The sequence below is a fragment of the Urocampus carinirostris genome, chromosome 2 (genome assembly GCF_059441175.1).
Source record: "Urocampus carinirostris isolate Australia breed hairy pipefish chromosome 2, RoL_Ucar_1.0, whole genome shotgun sequence".
NCBI lineage: Eukaryota > Metazoa > Chordata > Actinopteri > Syngnathiformes > Syngnathidae > Urocampus > Urocampus carinirostris.
The window spans coordinates 61,202,655-61,215,900 of record NC_142350.1 but is presented as its reverse complement, the minus strand read 5'-3'; the positions used below and the strand labels follow the sequence as shown (position 1 = coordinate 61,215,900).

The following is a 13,246-nucleotide window of genomic DNA, read 5'->3' as shown; positions in this document are numbered from 1 at the left end:
TATAAAACTTAAAAAAGGACAGAAAAATGTGCAGAATAGTCAACACAGCCTAGAAAATCATTGGCTGCTCTCTGCCCAGTCTGGAGGACATTGGCAGCTTGTGATACCGCAGCAAAGGTAGGACTAACAGGCTAGGAGGAAATATTTTACGTAGGGCCATCACCACGCTAAACAGGCTGTAAATATGTGAAAATTGTGTATCTTACAACTTATTTGGAAATTTTTGTTGCTGCTAAATATTATTGCTGTAGTTTTCATTGCAATGGTGTTACGATGCACTAATTTTACAACTTAGGCCAGTCTCTAAGCCAGACGTTTCCAACCTTTTTCAATCTGAGAGCTACTTTTAATGACTAATTAGCGCAAAGGGTACCCAGTTTTATATGCATTTCTAAAATAAGAACTTATCATGGTATTACTATGTGTTTACTATGCTATTACCAGATTAATTATTGGAATTAGGATGAGATAGACCCAGTCAACCAGAAAAATTTTTTTTTACTAGAAAATCACAATGGCCCAGCAATGGTAAGCTATTTTCAGAACAGATGCGCGGGCACCTCAGCTGTCCTTAGGGGGCCCCACGTTGGGGACACCTGCTTTAAGCACTAAGTGGTAAGTATTTTTGATTATTTATCCTGACACTACTTTTTCATGGACGAAAAGACAATTCCATCAAATATAGAAAAAGGATGAAAATATATTAGAATTCTAGATGACAGCAAAAATATTAACCAAAATGAATAAAGGGCGGCACGGTGGGTGAGTGTTTAGCACGTCCGAGGCACAGTTCTGAGGTCATGGGATCAAACTCAGCTACCAGCCCCCCTGTGTGGAGTTTGCATGTTCTCCCCGTGCTTGCATGGGTTTCCTCCGGGCACTTCAGTTTCCTCACACATTCCAAAGACAGGAATAATTGACCGGTCCAAATTGTCCCAAGGTGTGAATGAGTGAGTGAGTTGTCTGTCTCTTTGTGCTCTGTGATTGGCTGGCAACCAGTTCTGGGTGTCCCCTGCCCACTGAGGATAAGCGGTGCAGATAATAAATGAAAAATGGAATAACCTGTGTTACCTCTTTAGCTACGGAAAACTTTATACTCTCAATAAAGGCCATATGATAATTTAAGCTTGAAAGTCAAACATGAAACCTGTGCCAAAAATTAATTTTTAAAATTTTGACTGATGGTGTTTCTCGAGATTTATTAGGATAAATGTCCCTGGCTCAAAAAAGATTGAGAAACACTAATATGGAACGATTTTGTGTGCTTTCCACCTAGCTTGCGCCTCACCGTTCTCGTTCCGTCAACCCTGAATGCACCACGCCACAGGATGCCTTCCTTACCAACATCATGGACTTTGAAGAGTTTGTTCCGCCAATCCCACCTCCTCCTTACTATCCTCCTGAGTACACCTGCAGCTCTGAGACAGATGCACAGAGGTAATCGTGGCAGAAAATTTGATGTGTTACTTGAAATTATTTTGCAGTGCTGTAAAACACTGCATGTTGTCATGCAGGATTTTTTTGTGACTGACTCAATCCAAGTTATCTATAATGAATGTAATGTAGCCAATGAATTCCTTTTCATGTGTAGTATAACCTACAATGGCTCCATGGAAAGTCCCATCCCGCTCTACCCGACGGACTGTCCTCCTCCTTACGAAGCTGTGATGGGACAGAGAGCTACCAGCCAGGTGAATGCAATTGACAAATGTTTTTTTCTAAAAGTTGTGTTTGGATGCAAACACCTTTACATACACTGCAACTGACAGTTATAAATATAAACAATCAATTTGTACAAGGGTGCCATTCATGGTTATAGACGGAAAACATACAACATACTGTAATGCCCACTGATGTGATCAATGATGCACTCAGTCGCTGATTAAGTCTTGTTGCCAATTCAATAACAAAATAACAAACGGTATAAACATTCACACAAGAGCTACTGTTGGTTGTGACTCACACCGTTCACTTGCACACACAGACTGACTTTAAAGCACCCAACTTTAAAGCACAAAACTTCCGCATCTCTCGCCTTCCTACTCTCTCGCGTCCATGCGTGAACACAAACAACAGTAACAAAAGTAACAGACATTACACTGCCTTCCCATGTATGAAGCCCATTGCACTGAGGGATAAACGAAAAAAATCTTCCAACCGCCCTGGTATTCGCCTCAGTCCTTGGGGTCAGCCCTGGGGTTGACCAAGTCCATCTCGGGGGGAGAAAACTCTGCCCAATCTATCATCGACCGATGTGGGGTGGAGTGTGGCAACACCTGATGATGGTGAGTCCGTCCAGGGCTAGTTGACTCTACCTGAATCTTCAGTTGATTCATACCCGTCGCTTGCCCTGGTGGACTTGCCACTTCCAAAATGACGATGTGGACTCTCGCTCCCTCCTAACCCTGCTTAGAGGTCAAAATAAGCTTCACGTACTGACCACTTGACAGGATGAGCACCCAAGCTCCCAAGTCCACCACAACATTTGCAGCTTTCAAAAAGTATCAACCCAATATACAAGAGTCACACACATCTGCCACCCAGGCGGAATGAGTTGTTATGTCTCTTAGGACGAATACAAATGTCCCTCTTCCTCTCATCCAAGATGGGAACTGTTCTCAGTTCTGTTAGGGTCAGTCTTAAGACGGTTCCCATTGGAATGACGTCAGACATCACAATCTGAAGACCCAGTGTCCACCAGGTCTGTGCAGGAAACGTCTCCAATCTGCAAGCGAACAAGGATGCGGTGCCCCGCATCCGATCAGCCCACCATTACAACATTCTCGGTCTGGACGTCCAGGTCCATGCACACAACATGCAGGTTGCATTTCATGATACATTGGAGGGGTCCACGTATTTCGGTCTACACTGACCCTTTTTCGTTTCCCTGCTGTTTCAAAATCTTTGGCCAGCGGCAACGCAGGTGTCTTGATTACACAAGGGTATGCGGTTGTCTGTCGCCCCCCCTTGGCTGTAATCCCACTCTCCATGGCGAGATGAAGCACTTCTCCCAGAGCGCTGGATGAGCGAGATGAACATGCAGCTGCTGCTCATATGGCCTCAGAGCTTGAAATACTGGTATTATGGCAATTGCTCTTGGTGCAACTTGATGCGGGTATGTCAATCACACACTCCGCGAGTTCTCCCTTTATAACCTGCCGTGCACCCTTGGGTGGGTAGCTGTCCATTATTGCATGCATACAAGGCAAAACACGGCAAATCCAATACTTATGACACCAATGTAATACCCCTCATTGTGATCAATGATCCACTCAGCCGCTAATTCGGTCTTATTGCTATTTTAATAACAAAATAACTAGCAAAAAACATTCACACAAGAGCTGCCGTTGGTCGTAACTCACACCGTTCATGTGCACACTTAGATTGCCTTCATAGCACAAAACTTCCGCATCCGTCGCTTCTCTCCTCCCTTGCGCCATGTCCTATCCTAAAGGGTCCATGCGTAAACACAGACAACAGTAAGAAAAGTAACAGACATTACAATACTTTTTACTAAGCTGGAGGTAAATGAATTATTTGTTACTCTGGAGAAGCTTCTGGTAAAAATTTGGTATCTGTCTAGGCTACAATGTTCGACCAACATGGTGCAGAGCTGTCTGCTGAGCGAGCAACATCCACAGCCTTCAGTGGAGAAGGTGAGGAATTGTTCATGACATTCAGAAAATAATTTATGATCTTTGTAACATGTCAAATGCACAACAACATTCAAAGTGCCATCTTGATGTTGCAAGATAATTGACAGTAAGAATAAAATAATGAACAAAAAAATTATATAATGAATTGATAATAATATATATATATAAGATAAGATACAAATCAATACAGTAATATTAAATGAAAGTAAAAATAGAGACGTGAAATATCCCTTGTCATTTTTGATCAACACCAATGTAAAGCATGGTTAACCAGTGTTTTACTTTGTAGCATTGAGGGTGATTAATGCTTTAGGTAGAAACTTTATTTCAAACAATTAGTTCTTGACTTGATGGTTCCGAATAATCTGAGGGCAAAAGTTCAAATACTGTATGTCCAGGGCGGAGAAGGTACTGAATTCTCTTAACACAGTGAGCTATGAACAGTTTGTTGAGTGAGGCCGTCCACAGTTTTCTGTGCTGTGCTGGTTACCTTCCAAAATGCAGATCTCTGGACTGCTGTGAAGCTGGTAAAACATACATAAACACACACAGTATGTCAGGATGGACTTAACATAGCATCTGTAAAAGGACACAATAAATTCTTGCCTGATGTTACTCAGGAAGTGGAGTATTTTTTGCGCCTTTTGTCAGATCCTTGTTAATGTGGATCCCCAGGAAACAGAAGTCTGAAACTGATGAAGGGTGGAATTCCAGTTTTCATCCTCCTTAAGTCTACCACTAGCTCCCTAGTCTTTTGAGTTGTAGGTTATGCTAGCTGTGCAGTGATAAGATTACCGTAAATTCCGGACTATAGAGCGCACCTGATTATAAGCCGCACCCACCACATTTTAAGAGGAAAACCGATTTTGTACATACACAAGCCGCACCTGTATAAAAGCCACATGCGCCCACATTTAACATGTAACACAAACACAAAATTAAGCAAACCCGACTTCAAGTCTCGCGATTGAAACTAAATGTCCTTCATTAAAGTCCAGAGTCCAAAAATCACAGCCGGCAAGATGAACGGAAAATGATACCGGTACTTAAGGTTTGATGCAGACCTGCAGAGTCTAGGTCCCGTTGAAAGTTATCCAAGGAAAAAAGTGTATATTTCCAAAGGTAAGGGTGGGAAAAATGTATCAGATGAACACATTTACTCACGCAACTCCTTTTTCTTTAACCAACTTTTTATCCCCTCTTCTTTCCTTGTCTGTCCCTCACCTCTAGCGGTCCCCACTTAAACTCGCCCCCCCGCGTTTGTTCCGCCCCTCATTTTTCGTTCACCCATGAAAAACATATCAGAATAAGTGTCTAAAATAAATACATATAAATACATGACAAAAATATACAGTTGCAAATACATATTATACATGGGTTACACATATTTACAAAGAAAGACGGTACACCGAGAGAGTTTTCAAAGCTTTAATAATAATAATATAGCTTTGACAGGGCAGTTAATGGTAGCAACACTCGAGCGCCGCTAGCGGCCGTTAGAAAAATTACATAAATTGGCCGCATCACTGAATAAGCCGCAGGGTTGAAAGTTAGGGAAAAAGGTAGCGGCTTATAGTCCGGAATTTACGGTACTATTAAACAAATCCATTGATCCTTAAGTCAAACAAAAATGGCAAATGCACATTATGGTTGCAACCGGCAAGGACATGTTCAAGATGCAATCTAATTTTTTTTTACATTCTAAATATAACCCTCTTATTTTTAGTCTCCATGGACAGCGGATCTCTGCTGATGTCAGAGATCGTGGACATCCCAGATGATTCATCGCCATCCGAGGACTCCTGTCTGATGGAGATGGTCCTGAGGACTCCCGCTGGCAGGGCCAGTAGGACGGCCAGTGAGGTTAGCGACGGGCTGGACTGTGTATCAGAGCGACACAGCCACCGTGGTCCTTGGTCCCAAACACCAGAGAGCCCTCTGGCTGGAGGACCCAGAGCCAGACGTTTCCTCAGGGGAGAGAGGTCCAACTCCTGCTCTTCACCCAGCAGTGCAACCCCCACATACAGGTGAGGTGATGGTGATCTGCTGCATCGTATCCATCTTGCTTCTTCTCATCAATTTTCACAATTTTATTCACTCCAACAGGTCTCCGATGTTGCGACGACAGGCAGCGTTAGCTCGTAGCTGTTCCCAGCTCGAGGCCATAGCAGGGTCCGTCTCACAACAGAAATCACCTATTCCGGACATCCAAGTTCAACCTTCCACTCCTTCACAACAAGTGGGTGACCGAGACACAAGAAGGGAGTGTTTGGATCTGATCGATGGTCATCCGTTACATCTCCAGCCTCTGTACTTGCGACGACAGGCCAGGAGAAATTATGCCGAGGGTTGCAGAAACTCTAACGAAAGCCTGTTATGCATCGTGAGGTCACGCAGTGAACCTGGCCTCAGCTCCTTGACAGGTGCAAGTAAGTAGGGCATTGCGTTTTCATTTCATTAAAAATCAGTGACGTGCAGGCATCTCGTGGAGGGGGATCTGGTCCCCATTAACCTTGAAATACGAGTATTCAGTTCTTAAGTTATTCCTCATGGAACTTCTCATTAAGCTTCATAAGTTTGGAATATATTTTCTCATTATATTATGGATATTGTTGACACAATTACTATATAACTTGTTACAGTGCTGAGCGTCTGCAGATAGAGAGTAAGCCACACAATTTCCTTGCCTCTTGACAGTGAGAACAAGAATTCTGATTCGGCACACCTCAACCGCAAAAAAATAGAATTAGTGATAGTATTAGCAAACTAAGCCATCCAGGATTTTTCTTACTCGTTGCATGGACTTTTTTCATTACGGAGGATTTCCTTTCCAAGAATGTTTTTATTCAAAAGGAGCAGAATATGACATATAACTTGGCAGAGGGCGATAGTGTGACCAAGGATTCTGATTTGGTGCCAATTTAGCCACAAACACTTGAATTAGTGAAAGTATTAGCAAGATAACAGCAAATCAAGCAATTTAGTTAATTATTTTCATTGCATGGGCTTTGTTTATCCTTATGTAGGATTACCTATGTATTGGTGCTTTTATTCAAAAGGTAACGTTTATAGACTTTATTTATAAGTGAAAGTAAGACAATGAAACATTTTAATCAATGCTACAATTTATATTTTGCTTTCTTGCTCTGCCAATCAAATGATGATAAGATGTAGGTTTATGCATTTTTTAAATCTGACTGCGCCTCGCCAAACACAAACTTAACTGCACGTCACTGCTTAAAATGTATGTTTTTGTTGAGTATCCTTTTGCCTCGTGAACGTACAAACATGGGTTTTTGTTTTTCCACTTCCAGTTGGCAGCAAAGCTTCTCCAGACATAGGTAACTATTACAAAAATAAATACATGTTAAAAGTTTTTGCTGTGGTTCTACAACCCTTAGCAAAAAGTGTGGAATCATCAGTCTTGTGCAAGCCCTCATTCGGACATTTTAATCTGTAGAAAAGACTCGGGTCACAAACATGAAACAATCGTTAGGTCATTTCAAATTGCAACATATTGGCATTGAGAAACACTAAAGGAAATTAAAATGAAAACATTACAATGGTCAGTATATGTTACTTTTATAGAGCAAGTGCAGGGAAACCAATATGGAATCACTCAATCCTGAGGAAAAACTAGAATCAGTGCATTTTTAGTAGAAAATAAAGACACACCTAGACAATTTCCTTTCCTTAATTGGGCACCTGCCTTAGATTAAGTCTGCTCATTAGTCAGCAGTTAAAAACAGGGCAGTTATCACGCCTTGGAGGGCACCTGGACCAAGTAGATTGTCAAGAAACATGGCTCCACCAAGAAAGATGTCTCTTGAGACCAAAGACAGGATCATCAAACTTCTTGAAGAAGATAACTCTACTCGTATGGTTGCCAAAGATGTGGGCTGTTCAAAGTCAGCTGTAATAAAGATTTGGACCAAGTACAAACAGCATGGGAAGGTTGTTAAGATCAAGTGCACTGGTAGGCCAAGGAAGACATGTAGGTGTCAACATAAACAACTAAAGGCCAAATGTCTTGAAAACATAAAATGCACAACATGAAAAATTAAGAGGAAATGGGAGGAAGTTGGAGTCAATGTGTGTGACAGAAGTGTGCAAAATTGGCTAAAGGAAATGGGAGTTTTATATAGGAAAGTTAATAGGAAACCATCGTTGACGCTCAAATACAAAAGAACAAGATTGTAATAGGGTAAGGAGAGGCAATCATGGACTGTGGATGACAGAATGAAAGTAATCTTCAGTGATGAGTCCCAAACCTGCATTGGACAAGGTGATGATGCTGGAACTTTTGTTTGGTGCCGCTACAAAGAAATTTATAAGGAGGTCTGCCTAAAGAAAACATCCCACAGTCCTTAATGATGTGGGGCTGCATGTCAGGCAAAGGCACTAGGGCATAGTGTTGGAGAAATTGGAGGTCCGATAATCGAGAGAAAAGTCTTCTCATAAGTGGATAAGGAAAAATGGACAGGAGCCAGCCTCGTCTGGAGGGAGATGTCACTTTATTGATGCGTCAATGAAGATCTCAGAGAGCTGGGAACATGACAATGTATTTAAAGCTGGTAGTGACGATTAGGCTTCGATTGAGTACACCCCAAAAGGCGGTCCTGTATCACGTATCAAGTACAGAGCGTCCCGTCCCTTGCACGCTATCTTCAAGGAAACTTAATGTCTGCCAAGAGTATCTTCAAGGATGTCTACCCGACCTTTTCCCACTACTGTAAGCAAGTCTTTCTAAATTTCTACATGCATGCAAATCTATTCTAAATTTCTACATGTATGCAAATCTATTCTTCAAATGCAAGTGTATTTACCACAACATATCCCCCCATTGGGAGTTTATACTCCCATTCTGACCAGAAATTAAAATCAAAAATGAATACAGGGTAGTGGTAAATTATTACAAATCATAGACATCAATACACGGACAGAGTTTACGCGAATCGAAAATAAAATAAAATTCTGGCGGTCAGCCTGCTGTGATCATTCTAACTTTCATTGTTCATGTTTCATTTACAAAAACCCCCAACACTCCAAACATCTGACCCATGCACTAACCCCCCCCTTCATTTATCTTTATCCGTACATACTGGATTATACACGTGGACCGTCGACGGTTGATCGGTACGTGATAAAGGTAAATGAATAAATGAACTGATAAGTGAGTGATAACAAATTTTGGTAACAGTCGTCGATACATTTCAAGATGAGTGCATGACTGGATAGTGATACAGTGTACACATTGGCCTTTGGCCTGACCCCCGCGAACATTTTGAAGACCATGCAATGTCGTAGTCGTCAACGGGTGTCGTGAAGTCAGATGTTGGAGTGAGTGTTCATCCCAGCAGGCATCACGCTCAGTTTCCATGCAGCCAAAAACCCGGAAGCGACGATGCATCCCGACCATCCCAGACAGCAGCTTGCTCCCCGGCAGTGTGACATACCAACAAAAGAATCACAATTAGAAATCAATATATTTGTGGCGGTTATTCCTAGCGCTATATAGTGTGTTGCGTGATTAACACTAGTGCTACTTGATATTGTTATTAGTGCAGATCATCATTTGTGTCTCTTTCCGCAGATGCTCCATTATTATTTAATGTAATGTAGACTGACTGTTAAAGTTGCCAGATAAAATTCAAGGTGTTGAATTTAGTTGAGTCATCTGTTCTTCCTCACTAAGGAATAGGCTTGGATATTTAATCACTAACTGTGCTAATTGAGCTTCTGCCACCCTAGTATTAGCCACTACTGTCATTTGTTCTCCAAAAGTCTTAAGAATTCCTCTTTTAAGAATAGGTATGGCACAGAAACACAACAAACACATAATTATTACGACAGTTAGTACAAAAATTTCCCCCTTCGCTAACATACCACCCCAGGCATTAACATAATCTAAAGCACCTAAAATAACCAAACATAATTTTTCTAGACTTTTCACCCCTAAATTCACCGTTTTCCAACTGAAAAAACATTTATTTTTCTGGGAGCTCCATAGGCTCTCGGACGTTATGTTGCACACCCTTAGCGTCAAAACGATTTCTAAAAAGAAAACGAACGTTTTCGATTCCTAACGAGACGTGCTATCGGTTCTATCTAAAACAATACATTTTAAACCGTCTTCCTCTTTAAAAACGATTTTCTCGTCTCAATGAGCACTGTATTGTCCCCCTTTTCCTTTTCCTTCGATATTTTTCTGTTAATCCTTTCAGTTACGTGGGCCGATTAAACGCTGGACAACCATATAGACAAGAAAGATAAGAATACAGGAAAGAATACAAACACTTACAACATTGAACAAACATAAAACATAAAACAAGACAGATGGCCCACAAAAATTTAAGTTAATTAGTCAAATTAAGTCAGTGCACATTGAGGCCATGTGCCTACACAACTACCGAGTTAGGGTTATGGTTTTCCTCTTCTACACAATTTCCCGAATTTTACGTACTGGCCGTGCACTCATTTTTGGCTGTCGGCGTTGTAACCTCACTCTTCAGTGCTGTCGCCGTGGGTGTAGGCTTTTCTGGACTTTGGTGTGTCGGTACCCTTCTCGCCTGTATCGTCACATTAAGGTTTAGCATATTATCCGTCACTTTAGTCTGTACTGTCGTTAACACATTTGGTTTCTGGTAGTCCATCGGCACTCCGACTGGTTGCACGTCTCTCTTTCGTCTGACTCATCCCATAATACTCGGAATTTCAGTAATTCAAACTTGTCTTCTATCGCAAATTGCACTATTTATACACGTCCTTCTACTCAATCAAGGAAGCAAGGTTTAGGGCGCTCTGGGGAGAGGGATGACTGAGTATGGGCGCCAAGAGTGGACTGCGAGTGTGATCGTGGCCACTGTGTTGTGCGGTGCAGAGACGATTCAGTTTTATTAAGACGACAGCAGTGTGCGTGTGTGTGTGTGTTGTCGTATCGATACTAATAACTAAACGGAGTGGAATGGAACTATGATGACTATAACATGAAACCAAACGAGACGTCACGCTCTATAGAGAATTTATCGACCTATTTCATCATCGCCTACAATCAGCTCTAACTTTTTTCCAACATTCTGCTTCTTAAAAATAACCTAAAAAGAAATCCGTCATTAAAAGCGAAACTAACCACCAGTCCATCGTCCCAAAAACAATGGTTCTAAGTCAAGGGTGGGCAAACTTTTGGCGTCACGAGCCTGGGGACACACCCAGTTTTTCTCATTTACAGTTACGATGTTATATTTCATTATATTTATTTCATGTTTATCTATTTTGTGTATATGTATGAACCCCTACTGAACACCAGCATACCTTCAGGGCAATTGCAGTTGATTCAACAAGGTTCGTTTGCTTTCGGAACGGACTAATCCCGTTTCAATCCAATTGATTCAAATTGATAATGTGTTTCAATTTACAATAGTTTCATCATTCCATATTTACTGCTAGAACCAATTAAACTTATAAGTAGAGGTACAACTGTGTTATTGTAGTTGTGCACGTATGTAGTATTTCTGTCATGTCCAGCATGGTCGCCGTGGCGACCGTCTAATTTGCGAGTGTCCTTCTTAAGGGCTTGCCCGTTCTGAGTAAAAGCCTGTTTTATGAGTATTCCTAGTCTGAGTTCCTGTTTGCCTGTAGGCCAGTTGCCGTTTTGTTTTTTCCCTGAGCGTTGGACAATTTTGCTGAATAAAAGTAACTGGTCGTTAAGCGATTGAGTTCTGGTCCGGTCTGCACTTAACTCAACCATTCCTGCAGTAGTATCTTATAATATTTACAAAATAAGATTCTGTAATATTTTCGAAGTCTGTTGTAGTATTTTTGAAGGATTTTTTTTTAGTAGCGCTAGTATTAATGCTGTTGTAGTTTTGTAGCAGTATTCTTGCAGAATTTCTGTAGTTGGTCTTTTTAGAATTATAGCCGTACCATATACTATGTCCCGGTTTTCAAGCTCTATATTCCGTTTTCTAGTAATTTCATAGAATTTTTGTAGTAGGATTTACATTATTGTAATACTTTACCATCCCATTTCTTGTTCTCCTTCGGTTTACTGCACATGAATGGCTGGATTAAACCCTAGAGGTTTAATTCTGACCCAATTGTGGAAAAATGTATTTGATAATGTTACTTCCGGCGCCGTCACGAATGGCAGCCACTCCAGCAGCTCTCGTGTTATTTTCGCTACTTTTGTGATTTATTTACTTGTTTATTTATTTTTGCTTACTTTATCAGTGCCTTGCAACACTTGGATTACTTTCTATCCTATGGATATGGGTTTCAACTCGCAAAAATACGTACACTAAACAACACCACCTACATTGGACATTACCGAATCTTACTGCAATATGTATTCTGTGTAGCACTATTTAGTTACTCTATATAACATGCTAAAGTGGGCATTTGCACGTCACACTGGGTATTTGTATATTGTATTCTTTTGGCTTCATTATTGTATTGTTCTCAGCTCAGGGATGCTGCTGGAAATGTGAATTTCCCTCAGGGGATGAGTAAAGTATCTATCTATCTATCTATCTGATTAATTCGTTCACCCCTGTGCTCAGCATCTTTTTCTATAATAAAATTTTATGTATTGCGTGGTACGTATCTTCTTATTCTAAAGCAAAACAACATGTTATGTCTATGTTTATTTGCCTTCAATTAGATATTGATCCTTTTAATAATTTCCTTTTATTTTCATAGCTTATCTATAAAAATACTGTTATATTTTTTGCACAATGCTGACAACCTTTTTTGCACTACAATGACCATTTTTCACCAAATGCATATTTACACAAACCTCAACTGTATGTAACATTTTAAATGCACATTCTTGTGTAAATATTGTATTAATTATAACTATAACCTTATCTCTTCCGATCCTTTACCTAACTCTGAAGATGGAGTGTCATGCCAAATTTAATTGTCAGTTACAATATGTGAACCCGTTTTGTAACTATGTCCGTAAAGGTATATTCCTTCTTATCATAAATGATGCGCATATATGTAGTGCCTTCCAAGACCCTGAGGAACTCCAAATACACTACATAATGTGTTGTTTTTCATATTTTTGTCGCAAGTTTTTTTATACCCAATTTTCAGCAAATTATTCTTATTTAAATCATTTATGTTGTATGTTTGTCTTAGTGTTTCTTTTTTCTTTTCTTTCAGAATTAAAGCAAAACAATATACTAGGTTAACTTTTTTGTGTAATTCAGGGGCACTTAGAGTCTCGTTAAGTTTTATCGTGATTACGTACTGAGATGTTTTAGTGCACAGGTGTCAAACAGGCGGCCCGCGACAACACTCAGTGAAGCGCAAGAGAAAAACAAGCTGCAGGTTGAAATATGTCAACTTGATGTTGGCAAAGCCAGGTGGCTCTCACAAACGCTGTACTTGTATATTCTTTCTCTCTCTTCCTCCCTTTTTCTCTCAACCATTATTTCTCTTTCACTCCCCTCGTCTCTCTTTTTCTCTCAGTCTTTTTACTTTATTTTGCTCTCTCTTCATTTTCTCTTTTTTTTTTTTTCTTTCTCTCTATTTTGCTTTCCCCTTCTCTCTTTCTCTATCATTTTCTTTCTCTCAGTTTCTTGTTT

General features: G+C 40.5%; 1 protein-coding gene across 3 annotated transcripts in view; it reads left to right on the top strand.

Annotated features, from left to right (window-relative positions):
- The window catches only part of entrep3 (endosomal transmembrane epsin interactor 3), a 47,705-nt gene that overhangs the window by 19,560 nt on the left and 14,899 nt on the right, over nucleotides 1-13,246 (top strand). The window contains exons 6-12 of one of the 3 annotated variants that reach the window (XM_088327414.1): nucleotides 1,277-1,437; nucleotides 1,592-1,691; nucleotides 3,584-3,656; nucleotides 5,383-5,683; nucleotides 5,763-5,895; nucleotides 5,983-6,085; nucleotides 6,971-6,997. In XM_088327414.1, coding sequence (XP_088183540.1) covers nucleotides 1,277-1,437; nucleotides 1,592-1,691; nucleotides 3,584-3,656; nucleotides 5,383-5,683; nucleotides 5,763-5,895; nucleotides 5,983-6,085; nucleotides 6,971-6,997 — 898 coding nt within the window. Of the gene's footprint in view, nucleotides 1-1,276; nucleotides 1,438-1,591; nucleotides 1,692-3,583; nucleotides 3,657-5,382; nucleotides 5,684-5,762; nucleotides 6,086-6,970; nucleotides 6,998-13,246 lie in introns of all 3 variants that reach the window. The other 2 variants (XM_088327413.1, XM_088327412.1) reach the window with 2 other exon arrangements.